The following is a 20,283-nucleotide window of genomic DNA, read 5'->3' on the forward strand; positions in this document are numbered from 1 at the left end:
CATGATTCCTTACCCCAAAAGATGAGGAAAAACAAGAAACTGAATTGTATTATACACATAAGAAACATCTTTTACTCTGAACTTGGAATTGGGATCTTGGCCAACACCATCCTTTTTCTATTCCATCTCCTCAAGCTCCTCTTTGACAAAAGAATCAAGAACACTGACTTGATCATTTGTCTCTTGGCCCTAATCCACCTACTGATGCTGCTCACCATGGGGTTCATAGCTACAGACATTCTTACATCTCAGCAGGGTCTTTGGGATGACATCACATGTAAATCAGTTTTCTACTTGTACAGGTTGATGAGGGGCCTCTCCATTTCAACCACCTGCCTGCTGAGCATCCTCCAGGCCATCACTCTCAGTCCAAGAAACTCCTGTTTGGCAAAATTCAAACCTAAATTCCCACATCATACCCTGAGATCTCTTCTTTTCCTGTGGGTCTTCTATATGTCATTTAGTGCTCACTTCTCCATCTCCACAGTTGACAAGTTCAATGTGACCTCACAAGGACTTATATTTCTCAGTGATTCCTGCACTGTCTTACCCATGGGCTACTTCCTTAGCCATTTATTTTCCACACTGGGTATATTTTGAGATGTCTTTCTTATAGGACTTATGGCACTTTTGTGTGGGTATATGGTGATTCTCTTGTGCAAGCATAAAAGGGAGTGCCAGCACCTTCACAGCATCACCCTATCTCCAAAAGCCTCCCCAGAACAGAGGGCCACCAGAACCATCCTGCTACTGATGAGTTTCTTCATGCTCATGTACTGTTTGGACTGCATCTTCTTCTACTTCAGAACAATGCAGAACAAAGGTACTGTTTTTCATTCTATCTCAATGATGGTGGCCAATGGCTATGTCACAATCAGTCCTTTCATTTTCATTTGTAGTGCAAAGCAATGTAGTAACTTTTTGAAAAACTTTTGGGGAAGGACAGTAAAAGTGTTATCATTGTGTGATGGATAAATTCTCTTAAGGAGTTACAGTTCAGCTTTGCAACTTTTAATCATGGTGTTATGTATATGCTATTTTGTATATCGTATAACCTCTCCTGTATGAATTGATAATATGGAGTTTTAAAAATGATTACTTTGAAATTTGTGAATGAAAAGTACAATCCTGGTAAATATCCATATGCCTCTGAGATATTTCTGATTTTTGTGTGAAAGGGACCCCTGAGATTTGAGTCTCACATTCATTGTCAAATTAGTCCATATATTTGTAGACATATGAGAGATCAGAGCAGCTATTAATAAGTCAATATTCTCAGTATCCTCCATTATGCCTAATAGATTGTAAACATCTATTATCATGAATTGCCATCTCATCTGTCAATTGTACTTTTATCAATATAACAAATACTGAATATAGAGACTCAACATATTTAAACACCACCGTTTATCATGGTACCATTATTTATAATAGGCAATGATGGAAGCATTTTGATGTCTGCAAGCACATAAATGTATAGACAACATGTGTTTGGGATACACCACGGAATACCACTCAACATTAAATAGAAAGGAGATTCTGATGCATATGTAACCACAGATAAATCTGGAAGAAATTATGTCCAGTGAAATGTCAGTCACAGAATTCTCAACATTGTATAAATCTACACATGGTAACTGGAACTTAGGGTAGCACAATTTGTACAGAGAAAATATAAATTGGTATTTGCCAGAAGTTGAGGAATCACTGTAGGGGAAAACAGTTGTTTGATGGATGCAGAGATAATTTAGGCAGAAGAAAAAGTGCTGGATATGGGGGAGATTATACATGCATACAAATGGGAATGTGCTTAATGCTGTTGACCTGTACTCTTAAACAAGGATTAAAGGTAAGTCTTATCTTGTGTACATAATCATAATAAAATGTTTCAATGAACTTAGAGCCAGTTGTGGGAGAAAAATCTCTCTGAAAATACAAAGAAAATTGAAAAAATTCTGAAAATGTGAAAATATAATTTTTTCCAATCATTGGAAAACATTTTAGCAAATTGTGCCAAGTAAACAAGATGCAGGGCCACACTCCTATAATCCTAGCACCTGTAATCCTGTAGGATGATCACAAGTCCAAAGTCAGCCTCAGCAACTTAGTGAGAACCTAAGCAAATTAGCCAGACTTTGTCTCTAAATAAAGTATAAAAAGTGTTGGGGATGTTGCTCAGTGGTTAAGCACCCCTGGATTCAATGCCTGCAACCCAATAAAATAAAAGTAATCCTGCATGCTAACTACCTTAATGAAGTTTATAAAATTAGGTCAAAACACTAAATTAAAGCAGTACCTGGAAAATTAAGAGTCTTGATAACACTTCAAGTCATGAAAATTACAGACTCATTGTAATGGTTAATATGAATTGTCAACCTGATTGGATTAAGACATTCCAATGAGTAATAGTACTCTCGGTCTGTCCATGAGGGCATGTCTAGGAATGACTGAAATGAGGGATAGTGAACCCAAGTGGAACCCCTCCCTAAGTGTGGGCAGCACTGCCCAATAGGATGGAATAACAGTGGGAAGAAAAAGGAAGCAGATGCAGATGGAAGCTCATTTCTTCTTGATCAGGTACTTGATCATTGTGTCAATTGTCTGAGGATATTGAACACTCAGTTCTTCACTCTTCCAAATTGAACTCTGCCAGTGATTCTCCAGGTAGTTTCTAGAAGCCTTGGACTTGGACTAGGGTAGCATTGTTGATCTTTCTTGTTTTGGGGCTTCTGCATCTTGGACTGCACTGCTGCTGGTTCTTCCAGTTCTCCAGCTGCAGGTGACCATTTTGGACTATCCAGCTTCTGGTCTTCTAAGCCAATCTAATAAGCTTCCTTTTATAATCATACTTCCTGTTGATTCTGTTTCTCTAGAGAGCCTGACTTTTGCACTCACAAAAGTCTTTAAATTAGAAAAAGGAACAAATAAAAAATAATGCCAACTTCTTTCCTTTTTAACCTGGAGTACTAGGTTTATTTGAGACTGTTTACTTGTTTATTTAGATGTTCATGAAAGTAGAGTGTATCTTGACATATTATATATACATGCATATAACTTATTCTAATTATAATCCCATTCTTGTGGTTGGACACAATGTGGTTTGACTGGTTGTGCATTTATATATGAACACAGAAAAGATATGTCTGATTCTTTTTACTGTCTTTTCTATTTCCACTCCCCTTCCTTCCTCCTTTTTTTAATCTGATGAACTTCTATTCTTCCCTGCCCATCCCGTTAGTGTTTGTTAGTATTCACATTTCAGAGAGAACATTTGGCCTTTGGTTTCTTGGGATTGACTCATTTCACTTAGTATGATATTCTCCAGTTCCTTTCATTTACTAGTGAATACCATCATTTCATTCTTCTTTATGGCTGAGTAACATTATATTGTGTATATATACCACATATTTAATCCATTCATCTGTTGAATGGCACCTAGGTTGATTCCATAGTTTAGCTAATGTGAATTGAGTGGATATGAACATTGATGTGGCTGCATCTCTGTAGTATGCCAATTTTAAACCTTTGGGTATATACTGAAGAGTGGAATAACTGGATCACCTGGTGTTTCCATTTTGTTTTCTGAGGAATCTCCATATTTCTTTCAGAGTAGCTGAACCAACATCAAGCTCCACTAACAATGTATTTGTGAACCTTTTTCTCCACACCTTTGCCAATATTTATTGTTATATGTGTTCTTGATAATGGCCATTCTGATTGGAGTAAGATGAAATTTCAATTTAGATTTGGTTTGCCATTATGTAATTGCTTTTCATTTATTTGTTGACCACTTGTATTTTTTCTTCTGTGAAGTGCCTGTACACTTCCTCTGCCCATTTATTGATTGGGTTATTTGTTCTTTCAGTGTTCAGTGTTTGAGATTGTTTTATATCCTTGAAATTAATGGTTTATCGCAGATGTAGGTTTCAAAAATGTTCTCCAATTCTGTGACTCTCTCTTCATGTTATTGTTTTTTTCCTTTATTGTGAAGAAACTTTTTAGTTTGATACCTCATCCCATCTAATGATTCTTGATTTACCTCTTGCACTGTAGGAGTCTTGTAGAGTAAGTCACATCTTAAGCTGTTATGATGGAGAGCTGGGCCTCCATTTTCTCCCAGCAGGCTCGGGAAAATAATTTAAATTTTGAAATAGGTAACAGTGTTCATATGTGAATATATCAAGAGAAAAATTTAGGAACATGTGACAAAACCAAACTACTTATAAGCAACCACCTACTGATATCACAGTTCCTAGTATGGCTCTGATAATTTTCTATTTACAATGATGATCTGCATAAATAATATGAAGTCAAGGAAGTAGTCGGAATAGGTAGGTTGTGGAAAGATTATCTCCTGTATACCTTCTAGATGTTGTAATAATCAGAATATGCACAGCAACACGTCAATTATGTACTCTGTCTAAATATTTGACATGAAAGAATACTACATATCATGAGTAGAACAGAATGAGAAATGGAGGGAAAAAGAAGGAAACAGAAATATCCAGCTGAGATAACAGAATGAAAAATACAAAGACACACTTGACAAAATATGATGTCCAGGTTAGAAGGGAACCTCAAACAATGTGCATCATTTCTAGTAATATCATGTCATTAGAAAAACAATTTTAAACCACAATAAGATACCACTAAACAGACACTTGATTGTTGCCTTTCTGATGATTTGGTGGTCATGTTAATAAACATTTAATGTTATTAAGGCACACAAAACAGAACAGCATCAAATGCTGGTAAGTATGCAGAGGACAGGAATCCTCATTGATGTATGGGATGCCAAATGACACAGGCTTTTGTGAATACAGCATTTTAATTTCTTACCCTCAAGAGTAGTCACCTACAAGATTGAGATATCAAACCTAAATGTTTTGCCCAAATTGTGTTTGAAAGTGTTTAGAGCATCTTCATGATAGTGTAAATTGAAAAAAATATAAGTTGGAAGGAATAAAACTGTACTTCAGAAAAGAAATGGACAAGCAAATACCATGCTTCCATACAAGAAATTTCCAGGGTAGTCACTGATGAGTTTAACAAAAGAAATAAAACAGAAATGCAACTTGGCATCCTGATCAGGAAACAATGTGGAGTAGAAAATAGGTAAGTGATAGAACAGTTTTGGTAAGTAGGAAGAAAAGGAAGTCAGATCACATGCCTCTACGGAAACACTGATTTAACAATTTATGAACCAAACACTTTTACGATAATACAGAATCCACTTAAGAAATTTCACTACTCCAGAAGAACAAACACCAAGAATAATATTACTGAATGGTGCCAAAAGGGCAATTTAAATTTATTCAGTTTAGCACCATTCCACAAGGCAAGATAGCACATCTCTGACAGACATCAAGTCAGAACCCACTTTCTCCTGTGTGGAGAACAGACAGTGGAGTGTGAGGGGTAGTTTCTGTATCAACTCTCACAGATCACAGATGGTTCTTGGATGAACTGGACAACAGAGGACAGTTAAGAACAAAGGATGGAGGTTTCAAGATGGTGGCCTAGAGGGTGGCTGCATTTCATGTTGCTCCAGGACTCAGGATTCAAAAGAGGAGAAATTGAGAGACTTGGGACCAACTCAAAGCATCCAGGTGAGTGTCTCCCATTGGGGAGGCGTCCCAGATGGGGTGATAGTCCCGGAATGCAGGGAACTTTGTGAAGTAGAGCTGCCCGGCGAGACACGCCTCCCCCCGCTGGAGCAGTAAACTCAGACAACTGGGAGCATTGTAGAGGAGGCTGTTCAGCACAGCGCTGGGACTTAAAGCTACCACTGGGGCTCCGGGTAGCAGCCCAGAGGAGGGGCTGCAAGGAGAGCTGTTTGGACTCAGAGGGACCACTTCTGAACACCGGGGCCTGCGTGGAGGAGGAGGAGGAGGAGGTGCAGTGTGACGAGGTGCTTGGACTTGGAGTGACTGCGCCAGAGCTACAGGTGGTTGCCAGAGGAGGAGCTGCTCGGTGAGCTGTTTGGACTTGGAGGGACCATTCCTGAACACCAGGGCCTGCCCTGAGGAGGAGGAGGAGAAGCATGGCTGCTTGGATTTGGAGTGACTATACCAGAGCTACAGGCGGTTGCCGGAAGAGGAGCGGCGTGGCAAGCTGTTTGGACTCAAAGCGACCTTTCCTGAACACCAGGGCCTGCCCGGAGGAGGAGGAGGGTCCTTGGACTTGCAGTGACTGTGTTGGAGCTCCAGGAGGCTGCTCAGAGGAGGAAGCGAGTGGTGAGTTGTTTGGACTTAAAGCGACCACTCCTGAACACCGGGGGGCTGCCTGGAGGAGGAGCATGGTGGGTCACTTGGTCTCCAGTGGCCAGACCAGAGCTCCGGGCGGCTGCCCAGAGGAGGAGAGCAGCGGGTCACGTGGACTCAGAGTGACTCAGAGTGGCTCACAGTGATCACTCCTGAACACCCGGGGGGCTACCTGGAAGAGGAGGAGGAACGGGGCGGGTCACTTTGACTCGGAGTGATTGCCCAGGGCTACGGGTGGTTGGTGGGAGGAGGAGGCTCTCAGTGAGTTGCTTGGACTCCTAGTGACCACACCGGAACACCGGGCGGCTGTCTGGAGGAAGAGGCATGCGGCGGGTCTCTGGGACTCAGAGTGGTTGTATGGGGCCCCAGGTGGCTGCTCAGAGGAGGGGCCGCATAGCCAAGCGATTAGGTGCAGAGCAGGGTCCCAGGACCTAGGAGTCTTCTTGGTGGAAGAGCCGCACAGAGACAAGCTTAGGGGCGGAGCAAAGGTTCCAGGACTGCGGGCAGACTTTCTGAGGAAAGGCAGACAAAGGAGACTCATCTGCGAAGGTTGAGGCTCCCAGGACCAGGAGGTAGGTCAGGTATCCTGGGAACATTGCAGAGGAAGGCAGCCCAGCCCAGGCAGTAGTTGTAGATTGACAGGAACCTCTAGGACGGGAACTGACCAGCGAGACCTCCCCACCTGGTGAGTCTTCCCTGCCGGGTGAGGTTTTCCACAAGGATGGTAAAACCAGAGACACAGGCCCAAACAGGCCTTGCCTCAGCCCGCAGCCTAGTTACCTTTTGGATGACCATTGGTCAACAAGTGGAGACTCCTCTGCCCACTAGCAGGGAATATATACCACCTGAAGGCCACCACCCCTAGAGAGGCAGCTTCCTTGTGCAGCACCGCACTATCAACTGCCTCCAAGACTTCAGCCTACTGAAGGCTAAGAGGAGATATACTAGAAATCTTCAGGGATATTATATGTCAATAGAGGAAATCTGCAATAGCTCAGCGGTCAACTGATACCTAAACAACATGAGAAAAAAAGGGAAGAATATGCCCCAAACAAATCTAGATGTTACATCAATAAAACCCAATGAAAGCATGGCAGAAGAAATGACAGAAAAGGAGTTCAGAATGTACATAATTAAAATGATCAGGGAAGCAAACGATGAGCTGAAAGAGCAAATGCAGGCATTGAATGGTCTCACCAATCAACAGTTAAAAGAGCAAATACAGGAAGCAAAAGATCATTTCAATAAGGAGATAGAGATATTGAAAAAAAAACACACAGAAATCCTTGAAATGAAGGAAACAATAAACCAAATTAAGAACTCCATAGAAAGCATATCCAATAGGATAGAACGCCTGGAAGACAGAACCGCAGACATTGAAGACAAAATGTTTAACCTTGAAAACAAAGTTGAACAAACAGAGAAGATGGTAAGAAATCATGAACAGAATCTACAAGAACTATGGGATATCATGAAAAGGCCAAATTTAAGAATTATTGGGATTGAGGAAGGCTTAGAGAAACAAACCAAAGGGATGAACAATCTATTCAACAAAATAATATCAGAAAATTTCCCAATTCTGAAGAATGAAAAGGAAAATCAAGTTCAAGAGGCTTATAGGACTCCAAATACACAAAATTACAACAGTCCCACACCAAGGCACGTTATAATGAAAATACCTAACATACAAAATAAAGACAGAATTTTAAAGGCTGTGAGAGAAAAGAACGAAATTACATTCAGGGGGAAACCAATACAGATATCAGCAGATTTTTCAATCCAGACCCTAAAAGCTAGGAAGGCCTGGAACAATATTTTTCAAGCTCTGAAAGAAAATGGATGCCAACCAAGAATCTTATACCCAGCAAAACTTACCTTCAAATTTGACGATGAAATAAAATCCTTTCATGATAAACAAAAGCTAAAATAAATTACAAAAACAAAGCCAGCATTACAGAACATTCTCAGCAAAATATTCCATGAGGAAGAGATGAAAAACAAAGAAGCAAATCAGCAAAGGGAGGAATTATCCCAAAGGAATTGTCAAATAAAGGAGGAACCAAGTCGTGTCAAATAAATAAATAAATAAATAAATAAATGTAATTTTAAAAATGAACCAAATGACTGGGAAACCAAAACATATCTCAATAATAACCCTGAATGTTAATGGCCTGAATTCATCAATCAAAAGACATAGACTGGCAGATTGGATTAAAAAGAAAGATCCAACAATATGTTGCCTGCAAGAGACTCACCTCATAGAAAAAGATACTCATAAACTAAAGGTGAAAGGATGGGGAGAAACATACCATGAACATGGACTCAGCAAAAAAGCTGGTGTATCCATCTTCATTTCAGATAGTGTGGACTTCAAGCCAAAGTTAGAAGGGATAAAGAAGGAGATTTCATACTGCTTAAGGGAAGCATAAATCAGCAAGATATAACAATCATAAACATCTATGCCCCAAACAGTGGCTCATCCATGTATGTCAAACAAATCCTTCTCAATTTCAGAAACCACATAAACCATAACACAATAATACTAGGTGATTTTAACAAACCTCTCTCACCACTGGACAGATCCTCCAAACAAAAATTGAACCATAGATCTCAATAACAAAATCAATAATTAAGACTTAACGGACATTTATAGAATATACCATCCAACCAAGAGCAAATACACTTTCTTCTCAGCAGCACATGGATCCTTCTCTAAAATAGACCATATATTATGCCACAAAGCTAATGTTAGCAAATACAAGAGGATAGAGAAAATACCTTGTATTCTATCAGATCATAATAGATTGAAGGTAGAAATAAATGAAAGAGTGAAAAACAGAAACTATTTCAACACCTGGAGATTAAACAATATGCTATTATATGATGAATGGATAACAGAAGATATTAGGAAGAAAATTGAAAAAATTCTTAGAGGTAAATGAGAACAAAGAAACATCATATCAAAATCTCTGGGACACTATGAAAGCAGTACTTAGAGGGAAATTCATTTCATGGAGTGCATTTAATAAAAGAAGTAAAACTCAACAAATAAACAACCTAACACTATAGCTCAAAACCCTACAAAAAGGAGAACAGACCAGCACCAAAAGTAGTAGACGACAGGAAATAGTTAAAATCAGAGCTGAAATCAATGAAATTGAAACAAAGGAAACAATCGGAAAAATTAACAAAATAAATAGTTGGTTCTTTGAAAAAATAAACAAAATTGATAAACCCTTAGCCATGCTAACAAAGAGAAAAAGGGAGAAAACTCAAATTACTAAAATTCGGAATGAACAAGAAAATATCACAACAGACACGAGTGAAATACAAAACATAATTAGAAGCTATTTTGAAAATCTATACTCCAACAAAACAGAAAACCTCGAAGACATCAACAAGTTTCTAGAGACATATGAATTGCCGAAACTGAATGAGGAAGATATACACAACTTAAATAAATCAATTTCAAGCAAAGAAATAGAAGAGGTCATCAAAAGCCTATCAACAAAGAAAAGTCCGGGACCAGATGGGTTCTCAGCCAAGTTCTACAAAACCTTTAAAGGAGAGCTCATTCCAATACTTCTCAAAGTATTCCATAAAATAGAAGAGGAGGGAACCCTCCCAAACTCATTCTATGAAGCCAAAATCACCCTGATACCTAAACCAGACAGAGACACATCGAGGAAAGAAAATTTCAGACCAATATCCTTAATGAACATCGACGCAAAAATTCTCAACAAAATTTTAGCAAATCGCATACAAAAACATATTGAAAATATAGTGCACCATTTTCAAGTGGGTTTCATCCCAGGGGTGCAAGGTTGGTTCAACATCAGGAAATCAATAAATGTAATTCACCATATCAATAGAGTTAAAGTCAAGAATCACATGATTATTTCAATCTATGTAGAAAAAGCATTTGATAAAATACAGCATCACTTCATGCTCAAAACACTAGAAAAAATAGGGATAGTGGGATCATTCCTTAACATTGTAAAGGCCATCTATGCTAAGCCCATGGCTAATATCATTCTATATGGTGAAAAACTGAAAGCATTCCCCCAGAAAACTGGAACAAGGCAGGGATGCCCTCTTTCACCACTTCTATTCAATATCGTCCTTGAAACTCTAGCCAGAGCAATTAGACAGACCAAAGAAATTAAAGGGATAGGAATAGGAAAAGAAGAACTCAAGCTATCCCTATATGCTGATGATATGATTATATACTTAGAGGAACCAGAAAATTCCACCAGAAAATTTTTAGAACTCATAAGTGAATTCAGTAAAGTAGCGGGATATAAGATCAATGCACATAAATCTAATGCATTTTTATACATAAGTGATGAGTCTTTGGAAAGAATAATCAGGAAAACTACCCCATTCACAATAGCCTCGAGAAAAATAAAATACTTGGGAATCAATCTCACAAAAGAGGTGAAAGACCTCTTCAATGGGAACTACAGTACACTAAAGAAAGAAATTAAAGAAAACCTTAGAAGATGGAAAGATCTCCCATGTTCTTGGATAGGCAGAATTAATATTGTCAAAATGGCCATACTACCTAAAGTGCTATACATATTCAATGCATTTCCAATTAAAATCTCAATGACGTACCTTACAGAATAGAGCAAGCAATTATGAAATTCATCTGGAAGAATAAAAAACCCAGAATAGCTACAGCAATCCTTAGCAGGAAGAGTGAAACAGGGGGTATCAGAATACCAGATCTTCAACTCTACTACAAAGCAATAGTAACAAAAATGACATGGTATTGGCACCAAAATAGACAGGTAGATCAATGGTACAGAATAGAGTACATGGACACAAACCCAAATAAATACAATTTTCTCATACTAGACAAAGAGGCCAAAAATATGCAATGGAGAAAAGATAGCCTCTTCAAGAAATGGTGCTGGGAGAATTGGAAATGCATGTGCAATAGAATGAAACTAAACCCATATCTCTCACCATGCATGAGACTAAACTCAAAATGGATTAAGGACCTCAGAATCATACCAGAGACCCTGCAAATTATAGAAGAAAAAGTAGGTCCAGATCTGCAACATGTCGGCTTAGGACCAGACTTCCTCAACAGGACTCCCATAGCACAATAAATAAAAGCAAGAATCAATAACTGGGATAGATTCAAACTAAAAAGCTTTCTCTCAGCAAAAGAAACTATCATCAATGTGAAGAAAGTCCCTACAGAGTGGGAGAAAATCTTTGCCAATCATACTTCAGATAGAGCACTAATCTCCAGAATCTATAAAAAACTCAAAAAACTCTACACCAAGAATGCAAATAATCCAGTCAACAAATGGGCTAAGGAAATGAATAGACACTTCACAGCAGAAGATCTACAAGCAATCAACAAACATATGGAAAAATGTTCAACATGTCTAGTAATAAGAAAAATGCAAATCAAACCACCGTAAGATTACATCTCACCCCAATTAGAATGGCGAATATCAAGAATACAAGCAACAACAAGTGTTGGCGAGGATGTGGGAAAAAGGTATACTCATACATTTCTGGTGGGGCTGCAAATTAGTGCAGCCACTCTGGAAAGCAGTGTGGAGATTCCTTAGAAAACTTGGAATGCAACCACCATTTGACACAGCTATCTCACTCCTTGGTCTATACCCAAAGGACTTAAAATCAGCATACTAGAGAGATACAGCCACATCAATGTTCATAGCTGCTCAATTCACAATAGCCAGATTGTGGAACCAACCTAGATGCCCTTCAATTGATGAATGGATAAAGAAACTGTGGTATATATATACAATGGAATATTACTCAGCTATAAAAAATGATAAAATTATGGCATTTGCAGGCAAATGGATGATATTGGAGAATATCATGCTAAGTGAGATAAGCCAATCACAAAAAAAAGGTCAAATGATATCACTAATAAGTAGATGAGGACACATAAAGGGGGGAGGGAATGGTTAGTGTTAGGGTTAGAGTTAGGGTTAGGGAGGGGGAGCAAGAATGGAGGAAGGAAAGATTGTATAGAGGGAGAAGAGGGGTGGGAAGGGTGGGGGGAAGGGAAAAAATAACAGAGTGAATCAAACAACATTACCCTATGTATATTTATGATTACACAAATGGTATCCCTTTAAGCCATGTACAAACAGAGAAACAACATGTATCCCATTTGTTTACAATAAAAAAAATGAAAAAAAAAAAAAGATTAATATATGATCTTCATGCCGTAAGGTCGGGACCTTAACCTGGAAGTGAATGGAAAATTTGGCTTTGAACTTCCTAACAAAAAAGCAAAAGGAATTCATGATCAGCTGTAAGATATGGATGAGAAGTCAATTTGGAAGTCTACACAGACGTGAGAGTTGAGGACCCCGATGCTCCTCTTTGCTGGGATGTGTACCATCTGGAGGGCAGATGTGGATCTGTGCCTTTTTGGGTACAGCGAGAGGTGAGCACAGGTGTGTCATGTTTCCAATGGGAGATTGGAGTGGAATGTATCCTTCGTTCACTCCTTCCCTGTCATGGTGACGCAGCCAGCCACGGAGAAGAGAATATCAAGAAAGCAGGGGGAGAGAAAGAGAGGGAAGCAGACCTATTGACAACATCTGGTGTATGAGGCAAGAAGAGATACTAACAAAAAAAACACAGTGAAGAGTGAAATGCCTAGAAGGGAGAGCACAGGACCATGATGTCCCCCAAAACCAAGGAAGAACCTTCTCCAGGGTGCAAGCTCGAGCTTCAGTACCTCCCACAGTCCCACAACCAAACAGGGAGAGGACCAGAATTTGAGTCCAGTTCTTTTATTTTTTACTATTATTGTTTGTTCTATTTAGTTACACATGACAACAGCATGCATTTTGATTCATTGTATGCAAATGGAGTAGAGCTTTCCATTCCTCTGGTTGTGCACGATGTAGATTCACACCATTCATGAAATCATACATGTAATAGGGCACTGGTGTCTCTCTCATTCCACCATCTTTCCTTCCCTCTGTCCCCTCCCCTCCTCTCATTTCCTTCTACACAATCCAAAGTTCCTCCATTCTTCCCTTACCCGCCAGCTCTGCGCCCCTCCCACAGCAGCCAGGACCTGTGAGTTCAGTTCTTAATGCTAGAGAAAGCTGTGCTCTTAATCAATAGATCATGCTTCCTTCTGATGGGAGGGTAGTCACGCTTCACCACCTTCCAGCCTCTTATAGCTCAGGGTGAAGGTGACCTACAGTTTACTTATGGGAACAGTGATGATCATACAATGCTTTTATTTCAATATTGTGAGAAAAGCCACACGTACAAGAAAGTCCACAATGTACAAGAGTACGTGGCTCTGAGCTTTGAAGTTCCCGAATCTACAAATGCGACTTACATATTTATATTTACCTTTTGAATCCTGAGGTGTTAGTAGCAAGCTCAGTCCACAGAGCAGAAAAGGAGGCCCTGGCACCATCCCCATCCCCACTGCCCATCCCCAGCTCTATGGTCCCCAGAAAGCCTGAGGTCGGGGCCTCTACAACACTTTCACTTAACCTGTAAGCAAGATGGAATGAGATCGCAGCATTTGCCAAGATCCCTTGCAAACGCCCAAGGACAATCAATCTTTGTCAGGAAAGGAAAATAATCTTATTCCTTCACCCCTTAAGCACCAGTTTAAGCAAAAGCCCTCTTTGATGAAATAAAAGCAGTGATCTGAAAAAAAAAAAAAAAAAAAAAGAACAAAGGATGGGGTCCAGTTAAGATGGAGAAATAAAGAATGTGATATTAACTTCATAGAATGAGGTTGGAAGGTTCTCTTTCCCTTCATGGAATAATTTGAGGAGGATTGGTGTTATTTATTTTTGAAGGTCTGGTAGGACTCAGTTGAGAATCTGCCTTCTCCTGGGAGTTTGTTTCTTGGTAGTCTTTTCATGGCATCTTCTAATGAATTGTTTGAAACTGATGTGTCTAAATTTTCTATGTCCTGTTGATTCAATTTGGGCCAGTCCAATGTCTCTAGAAATCTGTCAGTGTCTTTAATATTTTTTATTTTATTACAGTAAAAATTATCAAAATAGTTTCTGATTATCATCTGTATTTCTGTAGTGCCACTTGTGATTCTTCCTTTTTCATCATCAACTTTAGTAATTTTCCTATTCCTCTTCATTAGCTGGGATAAGGGTTCATCAATTTTGTGTTTTTTTTTTTTTTCAAAGAACCAACTTTTACTTCACTTTTTTTATTTTTATTTTTTATTTTTGTTTCAACTTCATTGATTTGGGCTCTGATTTTAATGCTTTCCAGTCTTTAAATGATTTTGTTGTTGATTTATTCTATTTCCAGGTCTTTGAGATATTATCTTAGGTAATGGATTTGGTGACTTCCTATTCTTTTACCTGATGAAATCAGTGCTATAAACTTTCTTCTTAGAACCACCTTCATAGTGTCTCAGCAATTTTGAACTCTCACTATTCTCATTTACCTCTAAGTATTTTATAATTTCATTTCTGATTTCTTCTGCTATCCATTGGTCACTCAATAGCATATTAGTTAGCCTCAAAGAGTTAGAGTAGTTTCTAATTTTATTTTATTTGTGACTTCCAATTTTATTCTATTATCATCTGAAAGAATGCAAGGTACTATCTCTATATTTTTTGTATTTTCTAAGAATTGCTGTTTGACCTAAGATCTGTGTATTTTGGAAAGGGATCCATGTGTTCCTGAGAAGAAAGTGTATTCAGTCATTGATGGATGAATTATTCTATATGTATCTTTCAAGTCTAAATTATTAATGGCTACCACGTCTATTTCCTGCCACTCTGATATTTGACACAGCTCTGTTGGAGTAGAAGATCCGACACTTGACATGGTTCTGTTGATCATCCTCCCTCTTGGGGGCCACAGGTGTGGCATGTCTCCATGTGTAGCTGCTTTTTAATATTAATAATCAATATATCATTAGAAACTTATTAGAAAAGCATTGGGAAGGTTTTACTGTGTTGGGACACAAAATACTGCAAAATAAAAATTTAGCAGTAATACCAAGATAAAATATATGAACATAAACTATTCTAGATGTACTAAAGTTTAAAGGAGTCTGTGATTTCTCTAGTAAAATAATAGATGGATAAACAGATATTCCTCTGAGCTTGGATGCGGTGTTTAGACTTTGTTGCTTTCCTAGTTTCAATAGTTGATTCTAGAGATACTTTACATAATAAAAACATTTAGACTAGTCATAAATATAATTTGTGCTTTTCCTATACTTAGTCTAATTCTTTGAGAATCAGAATAAGATTGTATTCTGCTATTATATGAAATTAGAAGAGACTAAATACTAATTATCAGTTGATTTCTTTGCCCTTTAATAATATTAAAAGTTTCTCACTGTTAAACACTGGAGTTCATGGTAGGGGTGGTTTCTCAGAAAATCTAGTAACATGTTTGTTCTGAAGGTTAAAGGCTGGAAGATCATGGTGTCCTCAGTTTAGCTGGGAGACAAGTTTGTTTCAGTTTAACTGGGAGACAAGGTTGTTTTAATCTAGCTGGGAAATAAAATTGTTTTGGTCTGCACAGTCATACAGACAGAATGTGTCTTTGAGAAGAAGCATAGATTGCACTTTTGAAGGTTTTTCTTGTTTTAAACTAATCAAAAATGATATAACCATTACTTAAGAAAAATATCTATAATAAGACAAGTAGAAAAATAAAGATTCAGATTCAGCCTCAGAACACTTGGTGTCTCTGTGTGCTGTTTCTCCACCATGTTGACACCTCCCATCCACCTAGGACCCCCAATCTCTGCTAGTGCTGGACCCCAATAAATGGCATTTTTTAGTTCTATAGTTTAGTTTCTGTTTGCAGAATCTACTATGTGGAGAGAGTTATGTGAAACTCAACAGTATTATTTTCTTATGGTCTATTTGATCCTTGAATTTGAGAAGGGATTTTTTTTTTTTTGATGTACATACATGTTCCATTATTTGGGGCATAATGATTTGTGATTTTTACATCCCATTGATATATATATATATATATATAATATATATATTATATATATTATATATATTATATATAATATATATTATATATAATTATTATTATATATAATTATATATATTATATATATATATTTGCCTTAAGCAGTATGAAATCTCCTACTTTGTCCCTTCTGATTAACTTTATCTGGAAGTACACCTTATCTAATATGAGGATACAAATCACTGCTACTTGAGGAGATCTATGGGAATAACACATTATTTCCCAAACTTTTACCTTTACTCTGTTGATGTTTTTGTATATTATTTGGTCTTTTGGAGATAGCATATTGTTCGGTCATGGTTTTCAATCCAATATGCCAGTCTATGACTTCCGGTTGACCAGGTTAGGCCTTTTACATTCAATGTTGGAATTGAGAAATGACTTTTATTCCCCATCAATTTGATTTATTTCTGGTTTTCAATTGGAATTAATTTCTCCTTTGATTGACTCTTTTCTCTAGTGTGGTTTCCCCCTTGAACTGTTTTTATTCTATTGTTTTTTATTTCTTCTTCAAGAAATATTTTTTTAGAATTTTTTTTCATGCAGACTTTCTACCTGTCAATTCTTTTAACTGCTGTTTGTCATGAAAGGTTTATATTTCATCCTCAATTCTAAAAGTTAATTTTTCTGGGTATTATATTTTTGTATGGCATCCATTTATTTCACAGTTTGGTAGATATTATTGCAAGATCTCCTATCTTTGATGGTCTGGATTGAGAAATCAGCTGAGATCCTGATATGTTTCCCTCTAACTGTTACCTGTGTTTTGTCTCTGGCAGCCTTTATAAGTCCATCCTTATTCTGTATGTTAGACATTTTCATAATAATGTGCACTTGTGTGGGTCTGTTCTACTTTTGAATATTTGGAGTCCTGTAAGTATGCTGTGTTTGATTTTTCATTTCATTCTTAAGGTTTGAGAAATGTTCTGATATTATTTCAATGAAAAGACTGTGCATTCCTTTAGTTTATATCTTCAAGCCTTCATATATCTCAATAAATCTTTTTTTGGTCTTTTCATGATAGCCCATATTTCCTGGAAGTTCTTTCCATGTCTTTATAACATATTTTCTCCATGGTCAATTATTTTTCAAATTGATACATATTGTCTTTCATTGCCTAACTCTGTCTTTCAAATGGTATAACCTGGTATTGCCTTTTGGTGATGCTTTCTTGAACTTTTAATTTGGCTTAGTGATTCCTCCCTTTAGAGGATTTTTTCAAATTTTTAAAAAATCTGTTTCCCATTATGGAAGTGATCTTTCACTTCCTGTGTTTCCTCTCTGATTAATTCCTTACATTTTCCTGTAGCTCTCAGATTATTTTAACTATGTATATTCTGAATTCATTTTCTGACATTTTTTTCCACTGTAGTGTTGATGGATTCTTTTACTGAAGTATCTTGGTTTGGGATGATTTGTCCCTTGCTTTTTAATGATTTTTTTTTCTTATCATCTGATTTATTGTGGAAATTATAGTCATTATATTACCCAAAGTAGAAAACTTAAAAAGTGAAGTAAAATAAAGAGGAATTCAAACATTCCAACATTTTCCTCATCCTGTTTTATGGTTTGGAAGTGAAGTGTTCCCAAAAACTCACGTGTGACACAACACAAGAGGGTTTAGAGAAAAAAAGTGAGTGGATTTTACGAGCCTTAATTCAATTAATTAATCCAGTGAATTAGTCCCCTGATAAGGAATTACTGAGTGGTAACTGAAGGCTGGTAAGCTGTGGCTGCAGGAGGTAGGACTTTAGGGGCATGGATTTGGGGTATGTTTTTTATCTGATGATAGGAGTCTCCATCTCACTTCTTCCTGATAATCATGTAAACCTTGTCTCTCTACAACACTGTTCTGCCATGATGTGCTATCCCATTCCAATCCCCAAGGATCAAAACCAGCTTTCTATGGAATAAGACCTCTGAACATCTGAGACCTCAAATAATTTTTTTCTTCTCTATATTGTCCTCATTTGGTCCTTTATTTACAGGAGAAAAAAGCTGCATGAAACACCACTATAAGTTGCCTTAGAAGAAAAGTCTTATTCAAAGAATGTTATGTCATCCCCTACCCTGTTAGCAGAAACAAAATATGTCCACAGTTTTGATTTTGGATGCAAATCCATTTTGCGTATGTAATCTTCTGTATTTGAAGTTAAAAAAGTTGACTGAGAAAACAGAGCAGAATATGCAACCTATTTACCTCATGGGTAAAATAGTGCAGGAATCATTAAGAAATATGAGCCCACATGAAGTCACAATGGACTTGTCAAATGCAGAGATTGAGAAGTGAGCACTGAGTGACATATGCAAAACCCACAGGTAAAAAGCAATCTCAGGCTGTCCTGTGAAAATTTAGGTTTGAACTTTGCCAAACAGGAGCTTCTGGCTGAGGGTGATGGCCTGCAGGATGCTCAGCAGGTGGTAGAAATTGAGGAGCCCATCATCGACCTATACAAGAACAGAAAACTGATTTACCTGTGATGTCATCCCAAAGCCACTGCTAAGACAGAAACATGTTGGTACCTATGAATCCCATGATGAACATAATCAGTAGGTGTATTAAAGCCAAGTGTCAAATAATCAAGTCAGTATTCTTGAGCCTGTTGTCAAAGAGAACCTTGATGTGGAACAGGAAAAAAAAGGTGTTTGCCAACATCCCAATTCCAACACCAGAATAAAAGGTGTTTCTTAATATGGTGCAGCTTGTTTTTCTCATATTTTGGGGTAATGAATCATGGAATACATGTCTTAGTAGAAAAGTAAAAAATAGTCATTAATATTAATATTTAATTTCAATCTCTCAGTTAAAACTGTGGCTGTGAGAAAAATTTGTGAACCTGTCCCAGTGACCCATTTTCCCCTCTAATACTCATGTTCTCTGGTGCCTTGTGGAAGACATCCCTCTCTCTTTTTTTCCATTGTTGTCAAATCAGATTTGATTGGGTCTTTGTGCTGCAAGGATAACACACTGTTCCAATAAAAACAATCAGATTTAATACACTACAGCATAAAATCATCCTCAAAAACACTGGACCTTCCATGGAGGCAGACATAAATCACAGGGAAAGTAATATGGGCTGGACACTGTGGCACATGACTCTAATTTCAACAGTTTGGTTGACTGCAGCAGGAGGATTACATACTCATGGACAGCCTCAGCAACTTAGTGAGGCCCTAGTCACTCAGTGAAACCCTACTTCTAAATAAAAGAGGACTGTGACTGTACCTCAGTGGTTAAGCAGCCATTGATTCAATCTCTGGTACCAAAATAATAACAGTACTAATGATAATAATTGCAGAACTTCATACTTTGATTTGTTTTTGCCATACAGTTCAACTCACCACAGCTCTCATGGCCTTCTGTAGGCTAAGGCATTATGGACAAATGAGATCTTGAAATGGAACTGGTCATGCTTTATGTGGTTTTGGGACTGACTGTTAACTGGGCAGTAGTTGGTGGCACAGTTCTAACTGAAAAACTATGAAGAGAACTAGGGAGAAACAGCTTGGTATATCTTGCAGGCACCTTGTGAAAGGTATGAGCTACAGACATATGGAGAAGAAATACCTGGAGAATATCTGGCCAAATGGATGGCAACCATTTCTGGAAAATAAGACTTGCAAGAACCTTTCAAAGTTTGTCTTCAGAAATATTAGAAGAAACTTTGTTGTTCTAACAATGAAGAATCAGGAAACTCCAAAGAAACTTTGTCACAGACACTAAGCTGTCATTACTGGGAAAAAAAAACATACCTGCAGGAGAATCTGTTTCCCTGATGAACTCAATAATGACAAAGCCAAGTGCAATTTGCTTTAGGAAGAAGAAAAGAAGAGAGGTTCACATTTTCTGTGATGTCCTGACAAAATAAATGTGAATATACAGACCAATACAGGATGAGATTCAACTTCCCTAAATATTTTTTTTCTAAAATCTGCCTTTAAGCACATTCATTATTAAGGAAATGGGAAGGAGAATTTTAAAACTGTGATGGGCTGATGGATTGCCTCCATGGAA

The 20,283-nt window shown here is 37.8% G+C and overlaps 1 protein-coding gene across 1 annotated transcript in view; it reads left to right on the plus strand.

Moving 5' to 3' along the window:
* LOC306650219 (vomeronasal type-1 receptor A8-like) overlaps positions 1 to 18,749 on the plus strand; it is a gene marked incomplete at both ends in the record, with an annotated part of 160,433 nt that extends 141,684 nt beyond the window's left edge. Inside the window, 2 exons of the mRNA XM_079122067.1 lie at positions 709 to 823; positions 18,625 to 18,749. Of these exons, the coding sequence (XP_078978193.1) occupies positions 709 to 823; positions 18,625 to 18,749 (240 nt within the window). The remainder of the gene's footprint in view (positions 1 to 708; positions 824 to 18,624) is intronic.
* Between the last annotated feature and the right edge of the window lie 1,534 nt (positions 18,750 to 20,283).

This window comes from Sciurus vulgaris (assembly GCF_902686455.1).
Source record: "Sciurus vulgaris genome assembly, chromosome: 19".
Taxonomy (NCBI): domain Eukaryota; kingdom Metazoa; phylum Chordata; class Mammalia; order Rodentia; family Sciuridae; genus Sciurus; species Sciurus vulgaris.